At 52.6% G+C, this 27,034-nt stretch overlaps 10 protein-coding genes across 10 annotated transcripts; 3 read left to right on the top strand and 7 right to left on the bottom strand.

Annotated features, from left to right (window-relative positions):
- Window positions 1–42: 42 nt before the first annotated feature.
- FIBRA_04201 (uncharacterized protein) lies at window positions 43–2,414 on the bottom strand (the record flags this gene model as incomplete). Its single annotated transcript, XM_012326017.1, has 6 exons — window positions 43–822; window positions 889–1,143; window positions 1,208–1,368; window positions 1,437–1,477; window positions 1,839–2,193; window positions 2,408–2,414. 6 exons carry the CDS (start codon window positions 2,412–2,414, stop codon window positions 43–45), a joined length of 1,599 nt encoding a protein of 532 aa, XP_012181407.1.
- Window positions 2,415–3,233: 819 nt separating this feature from the next.
- FIBRA_04200 (uncharacterized protein) lies at window positions 3,234–6,206 on the bottom strand (the record flags this gene model as incomplete). The annotated part of the gene is made up of 11 exons (XM_012326016.1): window positions 3,234–3,442; window positions 3,505–4,039; window positions 4,099–4,446; window positions 4,504–4,674; window positions 4,727–4,837; window positions 4,887–4,951; window positions 5,049–5,217; window positions 5,274–5,310; window positions 5,375–5,492; window positions 5,564–6,077; window positions 6,129–6,206. 11 exons carry the CDS (start codon window positions 6,204–6,206, stop codon window positions 3,234–3,236), a joined length of 2,355 nt encoding a protein of 784 aa, XP_012181406.1.
- A 300-nt stretch (window positions 6,207–6,506) lies between these two features.
- On the bottom strand, window positions 6,507–7,767 carry FIBRA_04199 (uncharacterized protein; the record flags this gene model as incomplete). The annotated part of the gene is made up of 7 exons (XM_012326015.1): window positions 6,507–6,548; window positions 6,600–6,947; window positions 7,005–7,067; window positions 7,124–7,197; window positions 7,251–7,314; window positions 7,367–7,656; window positions 7,722–7,767. The coding sequence occupies 7 exons, from the start codon at window positions 7,765–7,767 to the stop codon at window positions 6,507–6,509; spliced, it is 927 nt and encodes a 308-aa protein (XP_012181405.1).
- Window positions 7,768–8,867: 1,100 nt separating this feature from the next.
- On the bottom strand, window positions 8,868–10,177 carry FIBRA_04198 (uncharacterized protein; the record flags this gene model as incomplete). Its single annotated transcript, XM_012326014.1, has 8 exons — window positions 8,868–8,894; window positions 8,960–9,199; window positions 9,257–9,348; window positions 9,404–9,521; window positions 9,568–9,647; window positions 9,698–9,771; window positions 9,821–9,888; window positions 9,941–10,177. 8 exons carry the CDS (start codon window positions 10,175–10,177, stop codon window positions 8,868–8,870), a joined length of 936 nt encoding a protein of 311 aa, XP_012181404.1.
- A 329-nt stretch (window positions 10,178–10,506) lies between these two features.
- On the top strand, window positions 10,507–11,958 carry FIBRA_04197 (uncharacterized protein; the record flags this gene model as incomplete). The annotated part of the gene is made up of 5 exons (XM_012326013.1): window positions 10,507–10,565; window positions 10,614–10,976; window positions 11,030–11,234; window positions 11,285–11,617; window positions 11,668–11,958. 5 exons carry the CDS (start codon window positions 10,507–10,509, stop codon window positions 11,956–11,958), a joined length of 1,251 nt encoding a protein of 416 aa, XP_012181403.1.
- Window positions 11,959–13,075: 1,117 nt separating this feature from the next.
- FIBRA_04196 (uncharacterized protein) lies at window positions 13,076–13,633 on the top strand (the record flags this gene model as incomplete). The annotated part of the gene is made up of 3 exons (XM_012326012.1): window positions 13,076–13,190; window positions 13,253–13,452; window positions 13,520–13,633. The coding sequence occupies 3 exons, from the start codon at window positions 13,076–13,078 to the stop codon at window positions 13,631–13,633; spliced, it is 429 nt and encodes a 142-aa protein (XP_012181402.1).
- A 351-nt stretch (window positions 13,634–13,984) lies between these two features.
- Window positions 13,985–16,070, bottom strand: FIBRA_04195 (uncharacterized protein; the record flags this gene model as incomplete). The annotated part of the gene is made up of 6 exons (XM_012326011.1): window positions 13,985–14,199; window positions 14,283–14,367; window positions 14,738–14,822; window positions 14,896–15,189; window positions 15,253–15,277; window positions 15,332–16,070. 6 exons carry the CDS (start codon window positions 16,068–16,070, stop codon window positions 13,985–13,987), a joined length of 1,443 nt encoding a protein of 480 aa, XP_012181401.1.
- Window positions 16,071–17,334: 1,264 nt separating this feature from the next.
- FIBRA_04194 (uncharacterized protein) lies at window positions 17,335–20,324 on the top strand (the record flags this gene model as incomplete). The annotated part of the gene is made up of 4 exons (XM_012326010.1): window positions 17,335–17,358; window positions 17,404–17,742; window positions 17,793–17,908; window positions 17,990–20,324. The coding sequence occupies 4 exons, from the start codon at window positions 17,335–17,337 to the stop codon at window positions 20,322–20,324; spliced, it is 2,814 nt and encodes a 937-aa protein (XP_012181400.1).
- A 195-nt stretch (window positions 20,325–20,519) lies between these two features.
- Window positions 20,520–25,838, bottom strand: FIBRA_04193 (uncharacterized protein; the record flags this gene model as incomplete). The annotated part of the gene is made up of 3 exons (XM_012326009.1): window positions 20,520–21,515; window positions 21,566–24,170; window positions 24,226–25,838. 3 exons carry the CDS (start codon window positions 25,836–25,838, stop codon window positions 20,520–20,522), a joined length of 5,214 nt encoding a protein of 1,737 aa, XP_012181399.1.
- A 522-nt stretch (window positions 25,839–26,360) lies between these two features.
- FIBRA_04192 (uncharacterized protein) lies at window positions 26,361–27,006 on the bottom strand (the record flags this gene model as incomplete). Its single annotated transcript, XM_012326008.1, has 5 exons — window positions 26,361–26,401; window positions 26,453–26,552; window positions 26,610–26,709; window positions 26,767–26,810; window positions 26,863–27,006. The coding sequence occupies 5 exons, from the start codon at window positions 27,004–27,006 to the stop codon at window positions 26,361–26,363; spliced, it is 429 nt and encodes a 142-aa protein (XP_012181398.1).
- Between the last annotated feature and the right edge of the window lie 28 nt (window positions 27,007–27,034).

Below are 27,034 nucleotides of genomic sequence, written 5' to 3'. Positions count from 1 at the left end.
GATATAGTACTGGCTGCTACGATAGATACATCAATTGCGCGGTCACCGAGCGTATGGATGGAAACCGTGCTGTCCCCGTCCTGCACTGCGCATAGGGCCTACCCCTGCATTAACCATCGCACCTCCTCGTGCTCTCGCCATGGGACTCATCCCGCCCATCATGCCCATCCCTGGACGCATCATCGCGGCGTTGTTCATGAAAGGTCGCATCATCCCCATGTTAGGGGTGGCCATGTTCATCGGCCCCATCCCCATCCGCATGTTTCCCCCCATTCCGCTGCCCATATTTCCGCCCATACCACCACCCATACTACCACCCATGCCACCACCCATGCCTCCCATGCCTCCACCCATGCCACCTCCCATACCACCTCCCATACCACCTCCCATGCCACTGCCCATGCCACCTCCCATACCGGTGCCCATGCCGGATCCCATACCGGTAGTCATGCCAGACCCCATACCGGTGCCCATGTTACCGCCCATGCCACCGACCATTCCGCCACCCATGCCACTGAAATCGCCCATTGAGGAGCTGACGCCGCCCATGGGCATCATACCACCACCGGTGCCACCTGCGAAACCAGGCATGCCCATGCCCATGGAGTTCATCCCCATCGAGCTCATACCGCCGATCATAGGCAGCTGGCCCATCATACGCTGGTACAGCATAGACATCTGCTGTGGGTTCATGCTCGACTGCTGGCTCGCGGGGAAGGCCATTCCAGCCGCACTGCTTCCGCCCTCGAAGTCTCCCTCGTGGGTAGTCCGAGTCCGCACCTGATCACGCTGGCTGCGGGGCTGCGCGACTTTAACCTCGATCTAACGAGCACAGACAGGACTGGTCAGCGTCGGGGTGCACTGCGGGTAATTTTCGCGTGCGCTCACCATCTTGTCATCTAAAATCAGATCGCCCCTGCCGACGAGCTGATCTGTGTTGCTGGCATCTTCGAACGTCACGAAGCCGAAGCCTTTCGATCGCCCCGACTCTCTGTCGACCATGACCGTGCAGTCTACAACCTTACCGTACGCGGAGAAGAACGCCCGCATCGAGTCGGATGTCGTAGCATGTGAGAGGCCTCCGACAAAGTAGCGGGTATTGCGCAAGTGCTCCTCCCGAGGAATCGCGCGCTTGGGATCAATCTAGGACCACCATCACCAACCCGTATGAGACAGTACCACAACAATCAGAGAACTGGCGACATACAGCTTTCCCGTCTAGGATATGCTCTCGGACCATAACTGCATTGACGGAGCTCGGATCCTCGAATGTCAGGAATGCGAACCCACGAGACCGTCCATCATGATCCCGTAAGATGGTACAATCTTCTACTTTCCCAAACTCCGAAAAATACTTTCTCAAACCTTCTGCTCAAGCATAATGTATAGAAGTCAATTAGTAGATAAGTGCAAAAGCCCCGCAAATGAACGTGTACCGTCTGTGGTGTCCCAGCTGAGACCGCCGACGAAGAGTTTTCTGCACGACAGAAGATGCATCGGCACGGATTGGATGGGCGAGGCGAAGATAGCATTCAGAGCCATAAATGGTAGCGACACAAGTATGGTGACATGTCGAGGAGTACCGCGGTAAGAGAGATTAGTTTCCGTAGTAAGACAGCCAAGTATAGTCGCGGAGGGGAAAAAAAACACGAGGTGGACAGGAGACTAGCGGAGTGCAAGGGGTACACGACGTACGGTGCATACAGTAGCATAATAAACCGTATGGCATGAGGATACGAGGTGTCCAGATTACTAGTGCACTTTTTTATTGTAGAGCATAGCCATGTCTCGCCCGCACTGAAAATGGCAACCCACGACACAAAGAAAGTCAGACTCACCCTTCATCCTTCATTTCGGATGGCCTAACTGGTCGCCTGAGACCTGCATCATCATGCGCAGTAACATCGATAGCATCAGTGCCTCCTGCAGGTCGGGAGCTGGATTGATGGTGTGGTAACTGGCGTTCTTGAGCCGGTGTCTGCTTGTACGCTGAAAATTGTTGAGCAATCTGTGCCGAGTACGATAGCTGCGGGGATCCAGAGGGCTTTGCTGGAAGAGAGCTCTCTCCGCCTGTAGGGATGGGTTGTGGTGGAGGTGGAGGTGAGGGCAGAGCTGTCTTTTCAGGTTGTTCTTCCGTAGGCGAGGAGACCTGGGATGTTGACTCTTTCGCGTCGGTGCCGTCACCATAAAGGTCTATGAGGGGTCATTAGACAACGAAGTGAGAGCTGGAAGATGCATGCCTTCATAAATATCATCCTCGAGATGGGCCATAGGAAAAATACAATGAGTAGAGGTCAGTAGCAAGCTTGTCACGTCCAAAACACAGGGGCGCAGCCACAGCGTAGGGCACGGGCAGCACGACTGGGTGCCAGTCTGGCTGTCACACGATGTAATGTAACATTCCCACGCTCCATATTTGGTCATTATGTTTGAAACTGCTGCCACTGAGCAGCTTTTGTATTGCCAAATCCGCTGAATCTGGGCGAGTTCTGGGCGCATTCATGCCCACTACCAGTAGAGTGCTCCCAACAGCGTGAAGAGTCCTTGAAACCCACAACGTGAATATTGCCACCGTAGTATTTTCTCTCGCATGACTATGAGGCATGTATGCTTTAAAACCACCACTATGTGCTCTTGAAACCTGGAGCACGCCCCTAGTGGCGCTTTTATTACAAGTTGGAAACCCATCTCAGGGCCATCAGAGAGAAATCCTTACGTGAATTCTAGTCTAAAGAAACCGCGCCCCAGAAATCAAAAACAAAACAGCTAACGGTGCTCACCTTTCTGGTCTATTACTTATGTGATGGCCAACAGGACCCGTTGACGGGACCCTGTGCATACGACCCAATTTCGACGAACAAACAAATCCTTCCGAACAGCGTTTTATGAGTCGGTCCTCGCATCCGATCACCCGTCGATCAACATCCCGATGGATCTACAGCCCATTCCAGCGCCGCCAGCCTCCAGGGCCACACCCATAAGCGCGCCTCATTCTGGGACAAACTGGTCGGTCTTAGAATAAATTATGAATGCTACTAACAGCGAACGGATGAACACCTTCCTCCAAAGCACAAGCACAAGGTCTACATGCATCCGAACAATTACAACAAATGCCTGTTGTACAACAGCGGGCAGCAGCGCAAGCACTCTGGGCGAGCCGCCCCGTCGTGCGAGCCCTCGCCCCCGTCTTCCGCGCCGCTCACACAAAGCGCAATGTAACATACCGGTCTAGCTCAGTGGACGCTCCCGACCAACGCAGCCGCAGCCAGCCGGCCCTCTCGGATCCGCTGCTGCGTCCGCTCGGCAGCCGCGTCGTACACATAGTGCACCGGCTGCGGCCGCGATCTATGCCGCCCGTCGTCCGAGTCCGACTCGAACGCGTCGTCCGCCATCCGCGGCGTCTCGTCCGAGTGGTCATAGTACGTGTCGTCCGCGTCAAAGGCTGCAACGGCGTCAGTCTCGCAACGTATATAGCACCTGGGGGCAGCCGCAGATGGGACTCACGATCTGGCTCGGCGTTCTCGATAACTCTGCGCTTCCCAAGAGCTTTTGCACTTGGCCGGGTGGGCGTCTCGACCTCCTCCTGCACCGTCCCCACCTCCGCGTCATGGTGTACCCGTAAGCGGTTCATGTCTTGTGCTAGAGCATTGCCGTTGCGCGAGCTCTCAAAAGATCCACGCGAAAGCATATGGTGGTTGTTTATCGACATCCTCTCGGGCGAGGGTGTCCGTGACCGTGGCATGCCCTGTGAGCGCGACCGAGGTCCAAGCGGCGCGTGTGGGGGAGGAGCAAGTGATTGTGTCGATGGTTGCGCGGTAATAGTGTGTGATGCGTGCGTGACGTTTGGAGCAGGATGGAGGGGGATGGGCGGCAGGGGGTGGGGCGGATGAAGGGGAACAGAGTGGACCACGAACGATGGTGCAGAAGACAAGGACGGCGAGGACGGCGAGGGGGATGGACTACGGGAGGACGACGCGCCACCCTGACTGGGGTACCCTGTATCGAGGAATGGAACATGCAGGTCCCCTGGTCGCAATTGCTGGAAAGAGATCGAGACCCTGAATCAGGAGACTCCCATTCATACAAGATAGGCCTTACCGTCCTGTCCAATCTTGTTTCCTTGCGGCTTCTCTCCTCCGCTTCCCTCTCCATCCCAACGCGTTCGAGATCATCATACTGCCGCAGCGCTTCCATAAGGTCTTCGTTCGCCGCTAGCAGCGCTGCGAGTAGCTGTTCTTCCTGCGTCAGCTCGCCCCTTTCCAAGGCAGTGTGCGAAACCTGCGAGTCCGCGCGCGTGTGACTCGAATCAACTGACGGTCGCGTAGCAATGGGCGAGGCAGTCACCCCGCGCCCCGCGGCTTGCCGCGATCGCTCAGCACCGGCAAAGGCCCACGGGATTTGTGCAGAGACGAGTTCTTGCGAAGCGCGACAGCGCGCGTAAAACTCCTGTAGGCTCAAAGGTAAGCGGCTAAACAAACGCGCTATCAAACGATGCACGCGTACTTTGATGATATCCTTCTGTTTCAAATCTTCCGGTTTCGCGAAGGTAAGTGATTCCGATAGCAAAGACGCATTCCCTCTTCCAACTTTGCATTCTTGAAACAGTCGACGCATGTCTTCATCCGGGGGGATCACGCGGGTGTGATATGATGTTTTTGGTTTAATTGTTGTAGCCTGCAAATGTCAATCACAATCTGGTATGGCGAATTGCACAGATTAGACGTACGGTTACTGGTGGCCGCTGAGTTGGTGCTACAAGGGGGTGATCGGGAGCAGGTGGGGGGTGCTTGGGTGTTGGAGGGTAGAACATTGCATCGCCCGTGTCGAATGGTACGCCCTGGGTACACGTTTAGGCCCTTCAGTATACGCGCGATGAGATCACTCACTTCATCAGGCTTGTCTGCCGGTTTTACTTTTCGCCAGAGGGTGCGAAAGGCGACCTCCTTGCCATCTGTACAAAGGAAAAGAAAACTTAATCGCTATTCGCATTGAGGGCGTGTAACGGAAGGGGCGCGAAGTATGATTTTTCAAAGCAATCGAAGACTCACCGCTACCACATGCATAGGCAGCAGCGGCCAAAACCTCTAAAAGGCGTTCGCGCACCACGGGCGAAGTGCGTGGAGAGTTGATCACTTCATCTAGATTGTCTAGGAACTTGCGCGACGCGCATTGCCAGATAAATTTGTCTGAAGAATTGCGCAGCATGATGGCCCAAAGCTTTGGGATAGCGGAACGTAAGTAGGAATGCGAGGAGGGCGAGATGGGGAGCATACCCGTGCAGCAGACAGTTGCGCAGAGGGCTCCGCGTATCTGTACACCAGAGTGAAGCGTGTGACCTCCTTGGAGAGTACGAGATCAGAGCAAATGCACATACTTGAATTCACGCTTGAGCGCTTTGGCTGCCTCCTTAGCATTGGCATCCGAGGCTGAGGCGCGTTCGCAGACTTCGAGGACAAGAGACCAGTCCTCGGACGAGGTGGCGGTAAGGTAGCCTTAATGCAGACGACGCAGTGAGCAAGGCAGCCAAAGAAGTAGCGAACCTTAAGACGCGAATAGCACGCACCGATGACCCTGGTGAGGTCTGCCTGGGAATCGTGGTCCTTGTCGCGCGGGCGCTCCTTGTCCTTCTCTCTTGGAACCCAGAATCCGCGTTTCTCCTTCTCCTTTTCCCTCTTTTCTTCGCGAAAAGAGTGTTCGGTCATGCCATCGTCAGAGACATCTGGCTGATTGGGAGGCTCGACATGGGGATCGAGGGCTCTCAGGATGCCAAGGGCAGCAGAGGCGCTGACACCATTGGGCTTCTTGCGGAGGAGCTGAGGCTGGGGGTCGCGGTGGGCGTGCTTTGGCGGAGGGTGTGGGACGACAGTGTGGTGGTTGGAGGAGACGGGAGAGGCAGCACGAACGGCGGAAGGAGGGCCAGAAGATGGGATTGGGGGAGTGTGGGGAACTGAGAGGGTGGAGCGGGCGGTGTAGGAATGTGCGTCGCTGTCGATGAGGCTCCAGTGCTCGTCGGAGGAGTAGGGAGTGAGAGACTGAGACCGGTCGTGGCGCTGGGCATACGAATGAGGAAGGGGGTACTGACGGGCGGATGTGTATCACTATCAGGGCAGGAAAGATGGCGGACGTACGTCTGTGGGCACGCCGGAGCCAATGTCTGATGGGGCGGGCCTACCCTTTGCCTTGTCGCGACTAAAGAGTTTCTTCATCAAGAGCAGGCAGTGCGAGAAGGAGGGAACGAGGAGGAGGTGATGGACGTCGACGTCCACTTGGCCTCAGCCGCGGGGGCTGTGCCCCAGAACAACTTGTCTGAGCAGCGCGTGCCACTAGCCGCCCGCCCCATCACACGCCGCGTCGCAGTCAGTCTCATTTATTTACCGCTCACGGCTAAGTAGTACTCTCTTTGATCAGAGTCACTATCGCGGACAGGACGGCACAAATACGTTGTACAACTAACTCTACATCACACTGCGTTCAAGTCTGAGCGGTCGCAATACCATGAATTAAAATTACAAGCGACGCGCCACAATGAGCACCATTGGACTGAATAACTATTCCACAGGTAAGTGACGCCTCGCAAGCGAGCAGCATTGATCCCCCACCTTTGCCTTTCCAGCTTGTAAAATTGCACGCGCAGCAGGATTGCGCAACGAACTCGTCGAAGACCCCGTGATCCACCAAGCACCCGAAAGCGGACGCTGCCAATGGTCTCTATCCGCTTTCTCCAAGACATTATACCAGCGGACATCGTCTGGTCTGGTTGCGAGGTCCTCGAAGTGTTCTACTTGAAATCCCGCGGATTCAACTGTCGACTGCGCAACCGACATCGGTGGGACGTTAACAAGGTCCCCGCCAGGTCGGATGGTGTCTTGGATTCGGTGACGAGCCTTGGAGTGTTCTGCAGACTCTGCGTCCCACACGTTGGTCATGCACCAGGTGTAACATGCAAACTGCGGAAAACATGTCCGCTGTTGGCGAGGATATGTTTCAACAAAGAACAAACTCACTTTCGTTCCAGGTCTCAGAACGCGACTTATCTGAGCACACACCACGTCGAATTGCGAGAAAGCCTGCGTAAAGAGGTCCATCTTGTTGGCCAAGGGATAGCATTCATGGAGACACTAACCGCAATGGATTCTACCGAGAACGCCGCGTCGAAAGAATCATCACTCAAGGCGTCGCATTCACCGTTCGTCCCCACTTATAGTCGTATATCGGTCGCGGATCCCAACTAGTGAAAATAAATTCCTCACTTTGGATGAACTGCACGCGAGCCGACAATCCTGCCATAGTCGCGTATCTACGTGCTTGTTGTATCTGCAGCAACGCAATCTCAGAAAGGCCCGCATCAACAAAGACCGGCACATACATTACCCTCGTCGGTGTCGATACCGACCACCGTTACATCGGCAAACTGCGCCAGCTCGCGACATCGAGCGCCTGTGCCACAGCCGACTTCCAAAATTCTCATACCCTGCTGGACGCCCAGATGCATGAACAGATAGTGCTCATGTCGGGCGAGACACTTCAAGAATGGTTCACCGCGGAATTGCCGAGAGAAGTGGAAATTGTCGGTAAGCCCGTAGTCTTCCGCCTCCTGGTGTGTTATCCAGTTCCTGTATCTAGCGCGGAGGACCGACAGTCCACTTAGCAAGAGGCCTTGGAGCCATGAGCCACGGTTTGAGCCGTTGCAGCGCGTGAGATGATTTGGCCCGTATGCTCACCTACGTCCATCGCAGAGTGTCGTCCGTTGGCCAGCAGGGAGTCCATCATAAAACGCACCAGCAAGAGGGCAAGCTAAATGCTCTCGCGCTTGGGTTCCGAATAGCGAGTGGACAAAAGGCAGACCTTATAACGAAGAGGGGTTTGAGAGGATGTTATAGAAGTCTCTCGCCCATGACATTGTATGTTGGGTGTGATTTGAAAAGCTTTTGAGAGCCGAGATAGCTATGTCAAGTTGACGGTCGCATTTTTCCAACAGACGTTTTTGCAACCGGTCTAAGAACTTTCCAACAGACTTCGATCGTATAGTGCTCCGGATCAAGGTGTACCCGGATGCGAACATTCAGGGTTACTCAGAAGCAAGGTCTGATTATTGAAGGCATCGGCGAGTCGAACCGCGGAGTCTAACCGGCATCCAATCTCATGATAATTAGCATCCATTTGATCAGTCAATGTCTGACGACATGACCCGTGATCGGTGCCGAGCTACTCGACGAACAGCTCTGTTACAGTGGGTAGTAGGCCAATGAGTCGCTTTCACTATTTTATCACGAACGATCGGTTGGTTATTGGCGGTGTCGTTGTGGCCATGATTGACATGATTCAGACCCAGTGCTTGCTAGCCTCGAAAGTATAAGGAGGCCGTTGTTGTACTCCTCTGGTTTATCGGCGATACCTACCCGTCAAGCTTCGATTCATTCTAGCTGAACGCTGGCATATACCTTGAGTGACAGATACCCGCCGAGCTCAAGCCTTAGAATCAAGGGATCCTGTCTACTATACCAATAAAGCTAGTAGCGGGACCTAGGGGGCTCAATATCATTTGCATTTCCCTCACAACTTCGAAGCGCACGCTCTATCGCATAAATATTTCCGGCGCTGCGTTAAATGCAAACACGTCATTCGATATCGCTTTCTTTCACTCGCATTTGACGCATCAAGCGAGATCGTTCAGTGAGTGGTTGTCAGTGGGGCTCCGAGGAACAGTACACGGCGTACTTATGGCAAGCATCACCGATATACATGCCACTCGCGGCATTTAATGGAAATCTTCAGAATAGCTGGAAATGCTTGCTCAGCCATCAGGGCGAGATGGCTCGGAAACATAATAATAAAATACTAGTGATACACCGCGCCCGAAGGCCCATCTACACGAAATAAGAGGACATGGCACCCTGGTTACATGTAGGTGGAGCCATCAGGGTAATATCCTCGTTAAATAAGTCAGCTGAAAACGCACCATCTTACGCTGCTTCTGCATCCCCTGATCTCGCTCGTTCTCTTCCGCAGCATCGTAGACCGTGAAATCCCTGCCGCCGTCTTCACGAATCGTCAGGATAGAGGCCATATTGCCACACCGATAGCAATAGTTGGGAGCGGACCAGACAGTAACCAGCTGTTCGTCAAACATGTATTTATATCCCTCCTGGACTAGTTGGTGGGCCCGTGCAATGAGTTGCAGTGAATTGACATGATTGAACTGGATGGACACAGTTAGATCGCATATAGGCGAGAAATCATGAAAATAGTGCTGTACCTCTTGAGTAACGTTCCCGCCGAACAACCAGCCTGCACCACGAGGGCTAATGGCCCAATTCTCTATCTCATCTGGATCAGACCACATGAGGTCTTGGGCGCCATGTTAGGTCCGACCAGGGAGACGGATTCCCTATATCATGCATACCACAAAATGCGCCTTCGTGAGGAATCTCCTGAGCACGCGATAGCACACGGATTTGATCCAAAGTCCGAATATCTGGCGACAGTCCACCATGTACACAAAGCGTCTCCCCGTCAATGATCTGAGCAACGCATGAGTCATCGCACAAGCAGACTTATAAAACATACCGCGGCAAGGTTTAAATAATCAAAAACGCTACAACACGCTTTCCACACGAGCGCACTGCCGTATTTCTGTTGACACTCATCTACACCTCCGTATTAACTTCGTAAGATGTGAGCCGAATAATAGACTCACCATAAAACCCATATACCTGCGTGATTTGTCTGCTTTCGTGGTTCCCCCGCAACAGAGTTACCCTGTCGGGGTATCTGCGGAAGAGGTCAGAGCCGCCAGAATTCGTGGATTCTATAGTTGTACTTTGCTTTCAATACCAACAACAACGAGACTGTCTCCAGGCTGTAGTGTCCTCGGTCGACAAAGTCACCCTGCAGAATGATTAGCAGCCTTCGCGAGGCGGACTGGGGAACACATGCGTACCATGAAGATGTAGCTCGTCTGCGGAATCTCTCCCCCCTTTCGTAACAGTTCCAGTAAATCCCAAAACTGCCCGTGTATGTCGCCGCAGATAGTAACAGGACTCGAGACAGGCTGGATATTGGACTCTTCCATTAGTATCGAGCGCACTCGCTCGCAGAGGGCCTTCATGTCCGATTCAGCAAGATGCTGGCATTGCATAAGTTGCCCTATCCATTTGTCGGAGTCGAAGGACGGCATCGCGAGATGAGTGAAACTTGGATTCTAGTAGAGGTCGACGTCGCTGTTACGCAAGCAGTGTGCACAAGATCGTGGGCGCCAGAACTACGAGCTATGCGTCCTTCGCTGCAGCTTTCTACCTCTGCCATCATAAGTCTTGTTCAGTTCGGCCGTAGAAAACTGAAATATGTACACGGTCGAATTGGAGCGATGACGCGTAGGATGATCACAGTGTGATTTCTTTCTAAGAGGCCTCTCTACGCGGCTTTCTACGCAGCTATAAGGCCTAACTGAACAAAGCTATTACAATATCATCCGTCATTCTTCATTCAATCTCGTCCTTTAATACTATGGCGCGCGTTTCAAAGGATAATGTTCGCCTCATCGTCATTGTGACCGGCGCAAACGCGTACGTTTTCACTCTCTTTATTTTCGTACAAAGACGGACGATTCATAGGGGTATCGGATTTGGATTGTGCCACCGCCTACTCGTCCAGCTGTCACAAGTGAATCCTCCAGATTCACGACCATTGTTTGCACCATCAACGCCCTACACGAAAGTGAACGAATCCGTTTTTGCGAGCAGCCCATCCCCGCCTCGACTCACACTCATACTCGCATGCCGTGACACGACCCGTGCGGAGAATGCTAGAGCGGCGCTCTACGGGCTCCTGGATACCTACATCGCTCAGATACCGCGGCCCTCGGAGGACAGCGTCTACGCGTCCGAGTTTCGGAAGAATCTCCAGCTGAATATTCACCGTGTCGACTTGAGTAACACGCAAAGTATCCTGCGGTTCGGGAGGGAGATATCACAAAAGTGCGTATTGATCTATATTATCATTTTTATCACGTTCCCATCGTCTCGTGTAGGTATCCATATATTTCGCATTTAATCTGTAACGCCGGCGTATCAACTTACAGCCATATTGACTATATCGTATTCGCTCGACAGTGCCTCGAGTCATTTCTTGACGCTGTGCTGCATCCAACGTACAACGTGCAGAAAATCGGTGTCATGAGCGGGGACAATCTTGGCTTCGTCTGGCAGTGCAACATTTTTGGGCACTATGTCATGGTGAGGAGACAGCAATCCTGGCCCTGAACGTACTAATCGGAGTGCGTTAGTTCCGCCAGCTCCAGTCGTTACTAGCCAAGTACAAGACCATTAGTAAATGCTCGTCCCGCACCATATGGATGTCTTCCGTCGACGCACTGCCGCTATATGAACCCACTGATGACTGGCAGCTCACTAAGACTAGCGCCTCGTATCAAGCGTCGAAGTCCCAAACTGATCTTATGACAATGGCCCTCGCACAACCATGTGGAACGGAGTGCAACGGGCATGAAGCCACGATAGAACACTTACTCGTAACACCTGGAATTACGCCGACAAATATAGCTGCCGAATTGCTGCGGTCATATATTCTCGAGCTGCTCATGCTGCTATTCTTTTATATTGTGCGTTTCTTGATACTCCCTCTGATATGATACTAACACTGCCTCCCCAGTGTCGTTGGATCGGCTCGCCTCATATTCTGTTCTCCACGTATAAGGCTGCCGTTGCGGCCTCACACGCTGCGCTCGCCCCGCTCTCCCACCTTCCGCGTTTCGTTCATGACGATAGCGCCGTAGCATTCCCGAAATTCAGCGCGCAGACCGACCGGTGGGGGAACGAGAGTGTCGGAATCATTCCTGTACGCCAGTGGCAGGAACACCCCGATGAGGGTAACAATCTCATCGAGCGATGCGAGCGATTATACCAAACGTTTCTGAAGGCGGAGATACAGAAGGAGTATTGAGAACTAGACTAGGGTATATACCTCTTACTTTTAGATGGCATTAATGTGCAGGGTATCTCCCATTTACAAAAATCTTCTTTTACTACCATTGATGAGGTTTTAAAAAATGAATGTTTTCACAAGACCAACCCGCCTGAACGCGTGGCCGAGGACCTCGGCGGCCGTACCAGTCTGCCGCTGCAGCCTATAGCTATACCTGCCCTCCGCGAGAGCAGTGACACCTACTCGCCGCGCTCGAGTAGCGGCACTTGCCTGCCGTGTCAGGCAGCGACACTTACTCGCCGCGTTCGAGTAGCGATTCATGCCCGCCGCGTTCGGGCTAGTTTATCTGCCTTGTTTCTACTCCCACCACCTCTATTTTATTCGGTAACATTACCGGTCGAACATTCTGGGCTTCCGTAGAGCGGATAGACCACCACACCATCTACTCAAGCTATGCTCCTCAGCCTGCTCGTATGGGCTGCATTCGTGATACGACACTCTGCGTGAGCGCACAAAACTGGCAGAAGAGGTCGATCTATCAGGTAAGAATTGATCTGGGTCGATTTCAGAGGGGACTAAACACACACACACGATGATAGCTGGTCACTGACAGATTCGCTACGACCGACGGGTTGGCTCCATCATGCGACACCAGCGAGCGCGGGTACTGCAACCGCATTTGGAAGGGTATAATCAAACTACATCCAGAGGATGGGCTTCGACGCCGTATGGGTTTCGCCCATTGTCGCGAATCTTGAGGGCCCGATCGGCGATGGGGAGGCATACCACGGGTAGTGGTCAGTCGACCACAACGCGCTCAACGCACACTTCGGGTCCGAGTCAGATCTCAAGCAGCTCAACACAGCGCTGCACGCGCGGAGGATGTAATCCATGATTGACGTTGTCGTTAATCGCATGACCGCGTCGTCTGTCCCGCCGACCTATACCGCGTTCGAGCCATTGAACCGACAGTTTGACTTCCATTCGTTTTGCTGGATCACGGACTACAGCAATCAGACGAACGTCGAGTAGTGCTAGCTGGGTGATCAGAATGCGCCGCTTGCAGACATGGATACGAAGGATGAGGACATCATAAACTTCTTCTACTCGTGGATCCAGACGCGCGTGAACAGCTATGGCGCCGGAGCATGTACGGAAGGAATTCTGGCCCGATTTCGCGCAGGCGTCAGGTGTCTTCTCTCTAGGAGAGGTTCTCGATGGAGATATCCAGTATGTGAGCCAATATACCCGTACATGCCTGCCGTCTTGAGAGGAATTGTCACTCACGCCTCAGATATTTAACCAAATATAGAAGTCCTCGACAGCATCTTGGACTGCCCAGCATTCTACCTTCTCATGTGGGCATTCACAAACGCTAGCGGCGACTTGTCACAGCTTGCAAACATAGTGCAAGCTGAACAGAGCGCCTACAAACACGGTGTCTTCATAACTGGCGCACTCCTAGAGAATGCAGACAATCCACGGTTCCAGACTTTTCAGACAGATCAAGCGGTGTGTAGTCTGTTTGACGGTCAGCGAGGGCAGGCAGTCATTGACAGAATTCAACACGCACCGGTAGCTTGTTATGAATGATGCTATGACTTGGCCGTTCTTTGGCTGCGTTCGCCCCACTTTCCTACCTTCCATGTTTCGTTATGCCGATAACGCTTCAATACCAGGAAAGCTGCATTAAACGGCATTCCCAAAGTTCAGCATGCAGAGCGATCGGTGGGGGAGGAGGAGAGCGTTGAGATCGTGCCTATATATCAGTGCACGACCATCCCGATGAGAGCACTCGTCTCATCGAGCTGTGAGAGCGATTGTACCAAACTTATTTGAAGGCCGGCCCTCGCGTTGGTCAGCGCCCCTGACGTGTTGTAGCAAAAGCACTTCGTGCGGCGAATGCAAAGGATAGCCGGACACGCCCAGGAGGAGACTTTGACGTTGTGTCAATAGCTGTCATCGTATGTATTACCTATAAGTATTACGTCCTACCCCAATGTCTAATACAGCCATAGATTCTTGACATGGATATGCCGGCCGCTCAGCGGGGCACGTCCGCACCAGGACTTCCTGCTCTGCTGACAAGGCGACTCACGGGGGCGCTATCATCGTAGTCACTGCCTTCCGCCATGAGCTCGGCGTGTCCCATCCGCGCGAGCTTCTTGTCGAACACGCGCATCCGGTACCGCGATACGATGCGTTCGAGGAGGTCCGATGTACTCACTCCTGGAGTGCGTCGCGTGGGGATGAATTTGCCTGCATGAATCAAGGAATATTTGATAGAGAATAGGATGGACATATCGTAAGATTCGGTGTCCGGTAACAATCGGTTGACATACCTTGTTGTTTACAGTATCCATATACATCATCTATCCCCGCACTCACGTACGGATCCTCGTCGTGGGCGACGTAATCAATTTGGTGCTGTAGATTCAATCATTTTCGTCGTCAGTATTATTGCTAGAGGCGTAAGGAGAAGAAGTAAACTAAGATACATCCCCATGGGATGCTTAGAAGTAATGATGGTAATCCCACAAACCAACACAATTAAAGATAGAAACACCAGGATAAAGGAAACTTGGAAAGTGAATGAACACTGTACTTGCTCGCTCTGAAAAAGCTCATCATGAATGTTGTAGCAACCGTTACGTTATGGCGAACTACATCTCAAACATAAGAGGCGTTTCGGCGCATATATGCGTTCAATACTCGTCATCCGGAGTAACGAGCCAAGCAGACAGCATAAACGTGTAAACAGGGACGATGCATAGGAGATGAAGGTGATGAATCGTACCTTCTGCAAAAACTCTTCGCCAATCACCCATGGTGCGTCTGGTAATACCTCATCGATCCATCGACAATGGCGTACAGCTTCGCAACTGTCAGGTACAGATGCGTACTGATAAGTACCCTAACATACACCGGGTGTGGATCCAAAAAACATGAACGTACCGTTCTGCGTGGCTCATCACCGCCAGATTCTTATGCTCGGTACATTGCTCATCCGAATTTACGCCAGCAAGCAGATATACACCTGGGAGAGTTCCCGATGGTGGTGCTGTGTCAAGCGGAGATGGGCGGGCACTACTGCTTGCAGAAGGCGTCGTGTTTGGGGACTTGTGGTATTGCAACTTTTGCTCCTTAGAGGCCCCGTCACTTTGATTGGAACCGTGAGTTTGCAAGGAGGTAGGGGACACAGGTATCGGAGGGAAAGACAATTTTGCTTGGCGAAGCTGGAGAGCATGTCTGGTAGGATGGTCACAGACAAGGGGTTAGAGGAGAGCTAATTGGACAGTCAGAGTAGCGTACCCAAAATGGAAGAGATCGTAGACTCCTACAAGATGTTATAAGGCTTCAAGTACGGTATGTGCGTGTCAAAAGTGCCCACCATCAGCGTATACTCGCGCAGGGCGGTCTTTCGGAGGGGGGTTTATCTTGTACGGCCGTTTCGCGCCTTCTTCTCCCTCGCGCGCAATTGCCTGGCGCACATATTCCTGAATGTCTTCCGGGGTCAGCCTTGCAGGATTGAACGCCTCTATTGCGATCGGCGCGGGAGGCGGCTCCGCGGGGTTGCCTTTCTGGGTGGATGACGTCGTCGTCGTCGATGCCAGTGGCTCAACGAGCTGCGGCTGCAATGATGGGGGAGGGGAATTGGAAGGGGAAGTGAGGGTGGATGCCGAAGAGGGCGCATAGTGTGTGCTACTCGAATCGTAATCGTGATCACGTTCGCGATTTGCACCGAGCATGGTGCTGCTCTCGATGTCGCCGTCGTATGTGGGGGAATCAGTGCCCGCATCGTCGTCGGATACAAGGGCCACGAGGACGTGGCGAGGACGAGGGGGAGGGCGGGAGACAGCGGGCGAGCGAGAGGCCGACGAGGAATGTGAGGATGGATTAGACCCGGATGCAATCTGAAGGCGAGCTGACGGAACAAGAACAGAGATGGCGGACGATGCGTCGTCGGTGAGAGGGTCGTTGTCCTCTTCAGAGGCATCGTAGGCAGCAGGAGAATCGAGAGCAGCGCGAGAGTGGGGGTGATTGTGAGCGTGGGGGTATGCCATGGCTGCGTGTTTTGTGCCAAAGGAACGCTTGGAATGGAGAGTGCGTTTGGCGGGAATCGCGTCCATCGTGCGAGGGAGGCCTTTTGACCAGGGGAGGAGCGACGGAGCTCGAGTCGTCGACGAGTGGATTCCGCCAAGCTTGCTCGCCCTCGGCACCCTCCGGTCGCACGTGCGTCATCCCATTTGGCATCCCTCCTTCCTCTTTCAGGCCGAAGACAGCTCAACTCGTAGGGATCATGTTCTCGGTACACCGACGGTACACGCAGTCGCACGGTCGACAAGAGCTAGACTTCGCTTCTTTGAGTGAACCTGATAACTCATGGGCCTACAGATAATCATTTATTTGCGTAAAACTTGTCTCCCTTTAATAATTAACGGCCTCTCGAGTGGATGATCCTATATCTCGTCATCCACCAACTCGCACGTTCCTCAAGTACCTTGGGCATAAAATAGGAAAGAACGGCCACGTAACGCGGATAAAAACGTGCTCATCGAGACTTCTAAGTTGCCGTACATGATTGTCTTGCCAGCGACTCTGAAAAAAAGTGTAGGAGACATGAGACACAACATCCAAGAATGGCAATCGATGGAACATACTATAGTAATTGGTGAATAATTCGTGCGGCTCGTAACTTAGGGATCTGGGATGCAGTCGACAGCGATACGTGATTTGACCGCCACACCAACTTGTACCATGTGGATTTGACTTTGAATGATTCAATAACTTGAGGCGATATCCCTTTAATATGTCCCCCTTGCGCATTATGGTATCCGCTATATTCATTGAGTTGATGAAGTACTCTGAATCCAGGTATCTCAAAAAACTACCAGATTAATTCAGTAATTTTGAGCTATGTGACTCGAATTAAGTCTACTATGCTCTTTAGAAAGTTCTGTACATGTTGCACTGTAATTCTCGCTGAGATTCCACTTAGTCAAAGAAGGCACTTCGAGCGCGTCCCGAGTTTGTCGACCGTCCCTTAATACTAACGCCAACTTGCCATGCACTGCACTACTGGATGGTGCAAGGGGTGCAGAAGATTATATACTCGGTTTTGAATGGCGGATGGTACGTATCCAACGACACGCGCAAGAGACGAGGTACTGAGGTACTTAGCACAATGAGGCTGGCCATGCTTATGGCGTGTAGACCACCATCAGAACCGATTATAAGGGAGCCTCTCAGTGACTGTTCCAATAGTCCGAGTCGACAGGCGTACCGACGTCGTAACGGTGTGAATGTGACAGGCGCGTCCAGTCACGCGCACCAGAGCAGCCTGAGGATTACAGTTGAACGCGTCCGACGACTGTGACTGAGGTACGCTGGAAAATGGGAGTCGCTGGCTTGTGGGATGTGCGTATCCAGTTGCACTGTGTCTCGCGTATTAATCATGAATAGATCCTACGCCCTGCGGGAGAAACACGCTCGTTAACTCATCTCGCTGTTGTCGATGGCTTCGAGGCAAATCCTCAGGGCGTAAGGGGTTTTCGAGTCGGCATTGACGCAAGCATCTGGTTTTTCCACGCAGCATACGGTCGCGAAGGCGAGAACCCTGAACTACGGACTTTATTCTTCAAATGTACACGCCTGATGAGCGCACCTTTCCTGCCACTGTTTGTTTTCGATGGTCCCAAGCGTCCAGAGGTAAAGCGTGGCAAGCGGATTAGTGGTAAGCATCATTGGATGGTGCAAGGAATGCAGAGGATCATCGATGCATTTGGCTTTGAATGGCGAATGGTACGTGTTCGTAGACACGCGCTTAAGGCGAGGTATTAAGGTAGCACTAGGCACCTGGTGAAGCTGAAGCAGAGCTAGCCTACCTGAATCGTATTGGTATCATTGATGCCGTCTACACGGACGACGTGGATACCTTTCTCTTTGGAGCGAAGATGATTTTGCGCAAGTGAGTTTTATTATTATTCTATCGGCACTTCGACTTCATACGTCCATCTGTCTTTGAACACACTGACCCTTCTATCCTTAGCCCTAGCGTTACATTGTCCGGAAACCGCGCTCATTCCCTCAAAAATGGTGCAGGAAGGGACGATGGAAACCACGCCGCCACCTATACCTCACACAATATCTTGAACCACCCTTCGGTTCAGCTCACTCAAGGAGGACTCATTCTCATTGGTATTCTCCGTGGAGGTGATTACCATCAAGCAGGACTTCAGGGCTGTGGTGGTACAATTGCACATGGACTAGCAAAGTGTGGGTTCGGCGACTCGCTCCTCCGCGCTGCTCAGACGCTTTCTCGGGAGAAACTTTCGGAATTTTTAGATACGTGGAGAGAAGAACTGCGGGTTGAATTGCGAACAAATGCTCGAGGGCTCATCGGCAAGAAGTATCCCTCCCTCGCAAAGTCCATACCCAGCGATTTCCCTGATATTGAGGTGCTACTGAACTATACGGATCCTATCACATCGGAATCTAATTCGACACGACCCAAGAAAATTTTCATCGACTGGGAGAAGGAGCCAGACCTTGGAAAAATTGCAGAGCTATGCGAGCTGTACTTCGAATGGGGGGTGAAAGAAATCATAATCAAGCGCTTCAGAACTGTTCTCTGGCCTGCAGCAGTCCTTCGCATCCTAAGGCGTGCTGCTCTGCTGCGAGATAAGAAGGCTACCAGGATCGGGATTAACTCGAGTCAACCTCCCTCGACGCCTACCAAAAGTGGGAGGCCGCGACCGGTACCTGGCACACCATCTTCTATGATAGTGAAGCACTTCTCAGAGTTGCAACTTGGGACGCCTACCCGTAAAGGTAAGATTGACTCGGATGATGAACAAGATGAAGAGGAACCTTTGATCGTCAAGATTCACTCGTCTCGAAAGCATGCGACGACGGACGGAGTCCTCGAGTACCGACTAGAGATTGCGCCTGCCCAACTCGTCCGCCTATGCGAATCAGGTATCAAAGGTCTTCGACACGAAGTTGTGACTGGCCTGGATGACTCGAACGATACCACAGATGACGACGACGAAGACGCGCCCAGAGGCAAGAAGACCAAGAAGCCGCCCCCGGAACCAGAAAGTCATCTCCGTATCTGGCTACCGGCTTGCATGGTGCGTATTGTGGAACCTGAGCTCGTAGACGAATTCGAGGGCATACAGGAGATGCGCCAGGCAAAAAAGGCGGGCAAGTCTATGCGCGCTCCGCGGGCATCAAAGCCCAAGGCTCTACCTGCGAAGGTGAAGAACATCTCGCGTAGTGCAAATGATGGCGCGGAGTCGGAGGACGATATGGTTCTACCGATACCGAAGAGAAAGCCCAGGATCAAGCCATCTGTTGTCCAGATTGAAGATGCAATAAAGCAAGATTTCTTCCCCCCAGAAAAAGTGCCACCTAAAGCGAAGAAGGCTGCATCAGCTACGGGAAAGATTGCAGCACTATTCTCGCAGTCGGACACGATTCATGAGATTGATCTCGGCGATAGCTCGCTTCATGAATATGCTGGTCGCAGCCGTTCCAAAAAACCTGTGCGAAAACCATCTGTAGCATCATCGTCATCTTCATCGTCAGCCAATTCGAAGGCCACGTCCACTCGATATACGACTCCGTCTCCCCCCAAGAGCCGCTTTGTCCCTGCTCCGTTCCCGCTCTCTTTTGACGACGACCTACCCTCTCGTCCAACCCAAGGTGTAAAGCAAGCTGATATTGATCTTGCGAATCCTTCCATGCAGCACACTCGAAGTACTACTCCTCCGTCACCCCCTAAGTTCATCCCAGCTCCATTTCCACTTCTCTTCGATGACAATCATCCTCTTCATTCGACCCGAGCTTCAGGGCAGAACAGTGTCAGATCCGTGGATCGCCCTCGGTCGAGCACGCCAATCCGGTCACGCAATCTATCGCCCCCAACTTCTGACGTCGACTCCCCTTGCTCGTCTGTCCATAAGTCGCCACGAAAGTCCCAGGAACACACTTCCCCGCGTTCCAAGTCTCCCACACACCGAGCCCCTGATGCATCCGACTCTGACCGTGCAGTATCGCCATCACCGATGCGAAGCCGACCTGTCATGCCCGCTCTCAAGCTTACATCCTCCCCATCACGCTCAAAGTGGAATCGATCTATTATAGAGATTTCCAGCGACTCCGATTCTGAGGTCGTGTTGAAGCTCAAGGCAACCAAAAAGCCCTTGAAACCCGTAAAGCCTCTTGCCGTCGCGAGAGCCATGTCAACTTCAGCGACTGTTCGCCTCCCCGCGTCAGTAGCTGGTGCCCCAAGTGGATCAACTGAGAAGACAGGCTCCTCTCGATCCCGGCCTAAGTACACAGAACCATCGAACTCAGACAATGTTATTGATCTAACTTGATTCATGATACACTCATACCACCAATCGCAGTGACGTACAAAAGTAATTGTTTTCGTGATCATTATTGTATAGTTGGGTGCGAGATAATGAATGTTATGGTCTCGTGGTATGCAATGATGGCTACAGACTAACACAGTAGAGACTAGATGGATACGATATACCTAAATGATTTCCAAAGACCCTATTATTACACTCTTAGTATGCTGCTGTGAAATCTCGGTGGACTTGACCCATTACACCTGCCTCTGCAGGTGGTGGTTGAGGTGCATCAGACACCTGCGCCCGGAATCTTTTGATAGCTTGCAGTCGCGCAAGCCAGTTAGTCGGCATTTCGACGCGCACTGTATCATTTTTCGTGTGCTGAAAGACAGAAACGAACCAGTCTGTCAAGAGGCTAAGTTGTCGAACAAGGAGAGGGAGGTTTTCAGCGGAAATAAGCTTGAAATCCCCGATGGGCGAGAACTCGGTCATCCCAGGAGCGCGCTGTACAATGACCTTGAAGTACTCGTGTTCGTGCAGGTTGTTAGAGAACGCAGCGATCGCTCCTCGCGAGTGCGGCTCGATGACGATGTTGACAAATTGGAACTGAGTTGCCAGGGTATCAAATTTATATGGCATGCCGGAGTCGTTCCAGACGATCCGGACGAAATCGTTACCGATATGTCGCTTCTTGTTCATCGAACGCTCATCCCCAGAAGATGGCATCATTGTTGCCGTATGATAGAGAATTTGCCCGATGTCGTTCCACCAGGCATACGCATACTCGCCATCCTCGTCAGGGTCCAATCCTCCGACGTACACATCTGTTTGGTCACGTAGCTTGATCAGCCTAGCTAATCCCTCCAGGAAACGACTATATGCTGGCGACCCGTGGGTGTTCCGCAAGATTTCGCTCTCGTGCGTTTGACCAGGTGCAACGTACATAATGCCTACTTTGTGGGTATCAATGACCGGCATGCGATCCAACGAACGGAAGAAGTTGGATAATCGTTTGGAATCATTGACGAGCTTCATCCTGTTGGGAACATTCTCAGGATACGAAGACAGCTGCAATGCGAAGTAGGAAGGATCGATGGCGACGGTCTTCCGCCGCTGAGACGGCGCAGAGCCACTCCAAACATATCCTGTGATTGGGTCCGGCTTCGGCGGGGGTTCATCGCCATCCTGGGTGAGAGTTTGTTGCAGGTCATGCTAACACTGTAGTGAATGATCATGACAAGTGCGGCGCGTAAACAGCTTACCATAAGCGACCCGTTTTCTCTAGGAGACGATAAAGTCTGCGCAATAGAAGACGCTGAAGACTGCACTCCACGTTCGAGAGTAACACTAGCAGCCAACGCTACCATGTCTGGATCATCATCTCCGACCGACACCATAGGCACATTCTCTACCCTGCAAATGAACTTTGTGAGACCCGAAGCCCGGCGAGACATAACTTCCACCCAACCACGTCTCATCAGTGATCGGACCGTGATCACTGCATTGCCTGCGATCCATGTCTTCTCACTGATAGCAGGCTCCGAAGACCGTTGCTGGAGGGCAGGGTTCATCACTAGCTCACTCAACATGGAACTTGCAGGACGTGGATCGGCGCTGCCGTAAGTATATCGCGCCAGCCAATCAAAGCAGACTTCGGCGGGCTCGTCTACCTCTTCCTTTCCTTCGTTGGCGAGTAGCAACTGACGCGAGATGAACTTGATATGCCGTGGGCGATCGGGAAGATCAACAGCCAAGAACCAGATATAAACAATATAGTAGGACATGATGCGGACATGCTGCGATAGCGCCCACGACATCGTCACAGACTCGTCTGGCCGGTTGTGGTGCTGAAGATACTGGAGGGCAACCGCAAAGACCATCTTGTAATCACCTTCAGTGAAGTTTGCATGGAGGCTAGGGAGTGAGCCCACAATGGCGAGAAAATCGATGATATGAACCGCCATCGCAGGGTTGGACATGATCTGGGAGAGCTTTTCCAAAATTCTCGATAAAGATCTGGTCATTGATGGCTGTAGCTCAAATGCCGAAAGCGATAGTGCGTTTAAACAGCATTTGATTGTCGACGGCTGGCCGTTCAGTCCCAATAAGAATGCCTCCACCAGCCGATGCTGCTGCTGCACTTCGGGAAAACAGCGCTTGTAGCTGATGAGTACCGATAGTGTGTTGTAAGCCAATCCATGCGCGTCCCGTGCGATGAAATTATCCGGCCACCCCTCAATGTTCGCGGCCAGGTTCCCATTGATAATGCCTGTAGAGATGGCAGCCAGCATCTGGCCCAGCATAGCTTTAGTCTTCGGCCCACAAAACAGATGCTTGTTTGCGAGCTGAGTAGGAAGGTGACACAAGACATATGACAAGATCTCCCACTCCCGCTCCACCGTGAAGATTCCGACCAGCTTTTCCAGGTAGGTCCCGAATGACAACACTATTCCCTGCCGCGAGCCCGACGGATCATATGACATGATTCCTTCACTGGGCGTGTCGATATCCGCCAAAGAAAAGGGAAGTATCTCGGGGAGTGACCACAGCGGATCTCTAGCCTTCGATCGTCTAAATGAGATTGGTGTTGGGACCAACCTGGTAGTCCTCGAGCGACTCCTTGATTCTATCTTCTGTGGCTGTCCACCCCTCCCCCGTGATGGCCTCCTTCCGTCTCTTTCCTGAGGTACGCGCGGCCGCGCACTCCGATACTCATGTTCGCCCGACGACTCAGCCGACATTGACGCATTCGGTGCCCTGTTGATCAGCATTGTCAGGGATAGGACACAGCCGTCTTTGTCATAGTCCGTTGATGCGAAGTACAGCTTATGATCGCGATCTACGCGGAGGCGCATCAAGAACTGCAGCACGGTGAGGCGAGCGCGCACGCATTCCGCATCCGAGATAAGGTCGACCAGCAGGTGGAATACACGAGCAGCAAGTTCTATGCAGTCATCGGATAGTTTCAGGGGCGTAAAGGCAAGCTGGCCAAAGACAGATATCAATGCTACGACAGCACCGACCGTCTTTGGCATCGGGGGCAACTCGGGAGGCATCGAGGGGGGAGATTCGACAACGGGAGGAGGCTCCACAGATTGGCGAGGTTGTGATTGAGAGCGTGAGGCATTACCAGATGTGAAAGAGGAAAGGAGCGACATCACAGTCGGGATAGTCGATTCTTTCTCTCGCTGGTTATCTGTCTGCATGCGAGACATCACAGGTGAGGCCATAGCAGTTACAGGGGATACAACCGAGGGGTGGTCTGTAGTCTGAACGGACGCGGCGTCATCATCTTCCTCTTGTTTCTCGTGCGCAATGGCTTTCAGGTAGTCGAGCATATCATCCGCGAGCTGCCGTCCGTCGGTCTCCAAATTTCCTCGCGCCTCCACGCTGCGGAGCACGATCTCGTCGCCCAGAATATTCCAAATAACTGTGACTGGGACATCCTCCATCTCCTTAGACGTCTGACGCTTCCAAATGTCATAAATAAGTTCTGCGAGAGGCCTGCGATAAACCGAGATGTCCTTCACAAACTCCCATACGGACTGCAAAACATCCATGGCGATTTGGCGTGTCAAAGTGCGTGCAGATGTATATAAGCCATGCATAACCAAAACACTCTGCCAGTGCTCCAGCCATGCTGGGGACGTCGGAGACAAAGACTGGCGTTCTGACATTGTCATAAGCAAGTGGGCAGTATCGGAATCGGCTATATGCTCAGCCATAGAGAGGATGATAGTTGGTAGAACTGGATAAAGAGGCGTGGTCATCAGATCTTGAGAAAGGAGCCCGGAGACAACACTGAGGAAAGGCGAGGTCTCGTCCGTTCGCGACAAAGAGAGCACAATAGGACCGCCTTCCCGTGTCCTTGCAATTATTAACATTACTTGTAATGATCAAGACAGCATGGGCGTGAACGTACCTCAGTTGATGCACATACGCTATGAGTTCGCACAAAACGTCGCCAACAGCATTTACTTCCTCATCATCGACGTCCTCACTTTCCCCTCTTTCATCGAGCGCTTGTACAACGTCCTTAAGAATAGCAGCCACCTCACTAAGCACAACCTCCCTTGACGCATCGATAACACCCGGCTGTTCGTTCTTGTCCTTCTCGACCCATGCCTTTACTGCACGACGGAGCACGTTGCGGAACCTAAGCAAGTCCCACGAGGCAGCATCATCTTTGGACCACGCACGCTCCATGAGCCCACGCTCAAGGTCGATGTGCGTAGGGACGCCAGCCGGCGTGTAATCCATCGACGTCGTTCGGGTGATGTATGCACGAGCCAAGCGATTAATGAGTAACTCACGTATAGATGCACGAAACGTCTTGAGTGCACCTAGCGATGTTTGAATGCTCGCGGGCGATGCGTCGTTTGCAGGAAACAAGAAGTGTTTCAATAAAAATGTGCAGTTCGACGAGTACGGACCGGCTACAAGAGAATTGAGTACAGATGTGATTCGCTTCTCGATGCTGTTCTGGTGGGGTGAGCTAGGATTAAGCGATATTCGAGGGAGAGGACTGGCGTAGAAAGCAAGAGCACGAAAGAGAAGCGGAAGAATCGTCTTGAGATGGCTCGGAGCGAGCGCTTTCAGACGTGTACCGAGATAGGACAGATAGGCGTCCACAACAATATCCGCCGGATGTTTGGGTGAGAATACTTGAGAAAGTGATGTTGATGATTGATGCCGTTTGTGCGCAAGGGAAATCCTGTTAGGGGACGTCGTCTTTGATGAATTTGGATCATGCGCCTGGGAAGCAGGAGGCGAAGCCAAAGTAGTATAGTCCAGGGGTACCAGCAAAGCGCGGTCCAGCAGGCCAGCCCAAAGCTGCAAAACATCCGCAGTATCCTGTTCTGATAGTCTGGACACGAACTCGGCTTTACCGACTAATGAGGTCAGAAACGCCGTGAGGACCTCAACGCTGCGTTGTCGTTCGCTGAGTTCCTCGGAGGGCGCGGGGGAATCACGGCGCGTCAAGGCCTCGAAGGCTCCCTCAATCCAAGATCTGAGCACTCTCAACAAGTCGCCTTCCATTCCAATCGTCTCGGCGCCGGATTGAATGATAGCAACTAGGGCTTTGAAGCGAAACTCCCAAACTTCTTGCGACCATGATACCACAGGGTTGAGAAACAATGCTAGGCACGAAAGCCTGTCACCTGTAGTCAAAACTGAGGACCCGCTGTTCTCCCAGTAAGCAGCTAGTACATCGTAGCCAGCAGCTTGAAGGGACAAGGGCGAATTGGTTGAACACAGGGAAGCGAGTATCGGGCTCAAGATGGCAAGCTTTGGGTTAGGGTTTTTGGCAGAAAGGGCATGAGCGAGTGCACGGGCATGACTAAGGGAGGGTACGGCGGGAGGAGTTAGCGCTTCTATGAGGTCTTCGAGCGGTAAAGAGGACGCTGCGGAGGGGCTAGGCACCGGCGTCGAGGCAGAATCAGGTCTACCCCGACGCCAATTGAACGACGCAAATGTGCTTGTGTTTGAACGAGGTCGTGCGGGCCTATGCACATCATCGAGCTTGGAAGACATTCAGCTACTAGCATGTGAGCGACTGACGGTCCAAAGCTCAGACAGGATGCTTACCAGGCGTGTAGAGATGAGTGTCGTTACAGATCGCGAGGTCCGCCGGCGCGTGTGGTGGTGGGAGACAAGATGGAGGTCGGAAGGAAGGAGGAGGGACGGAGGCAGGCCTCGGCGGCAGAGACAAGCATGCAAGCAGACAGGGAGACGCGCCGCTGAGCGACGCCCACTCGCCAGATCCGCCACCCACGATCGGATTTACGTGCCGCCGGCATCACCCGCGACTCCCAGGCTCTCTCCCAGGCCACTCTCTCGGCGCAAGATTCTCTAACTTATCCATGTCCTCGATATAATTGAATCTGTAATGTTCACGACAAACCGACTACGCGCACAGCAGGCACAACAAACACACAGCATATACACGAGCACGGCACAAGTACTGCCATCTCAAGCAGGCATCAGAAACAAAGCCACGGTGCCCCAGTCACCATAGTACCCCACACACTTCGCTGTCTATCAGTCCGGAGGAACTTACTCGGAGGGCCGAAGAGCAGTCACGAGTCGAGTATAGTCTGGCAAAGAAGATCAAAGTCCAGACTCCCTGGGTATCGCATGCTGCGCACCTTCCATCGCCTTCTTGGCAATTGCCATCCCCTGCACTTGGCCCCGCTCGCGCTCTTGTTCCCCCGCAGAAACACGGTTCAGCTTCTGTTCGGATAGCACCTACACCAGAGGCAATGCGTGAGCGAGATCGGTGAGCCAATGGCTTCCAGGACGCACCCGGAGCCTTTGCTGTTCTCGCAGTAGCTCTGTCCAAATCTTGCGAATTTCATCTTCGATGCCGGCATAGTCCAGTATGAACTTCTCGTAAACGCCGTTCCTTGCGATTACCCCGCATCTCGTCAGCAGAGGAACCAAATCAATGCTGCGGACTTACATCTCGTTTACGGCGTTCGTGAATTCGTCGACTCGTGTCGAAATCTGGGCAGTAGTCCGTTTTGTGAACGCATATAGCCAGCGCAGAGTCGCTCACGCATTTGTTCAGTCCGATGTCAGCTTCTTGAAAGAATTTCGCTTCCTTCTCCTTCCTTTTCTTCTCCCATGTTGCTAGATGTCCCATATTTAAATCAGTCGCCACGACCAGCTTTTCTAAAGCCGCACGCAAAGGCAGTTCCATCCTTACATTGCATCTGCTGTGCAACGGC

Source organism: Fibroporia radiculosa, assembly GCF_000313525.1.
Source record: "Fibroporia radiculosa TFFH 294 genomic supercontigs, scaffold2713, whole genome shotgun sequence".
In the NCBI taxonomy this organism is placed as follows: Eukaryota; Fungi; Basidiomycota; class Agaricomycetes; order Polyporales; family Fibroporiaceae; genus Fibroporia; species Fibroporia radiculosa.
The sequence above is the reverse complement of the archived record's forward strand: the minus strand, read 5'-3'. Positions and strand labels throughout refer to the sequence as shown.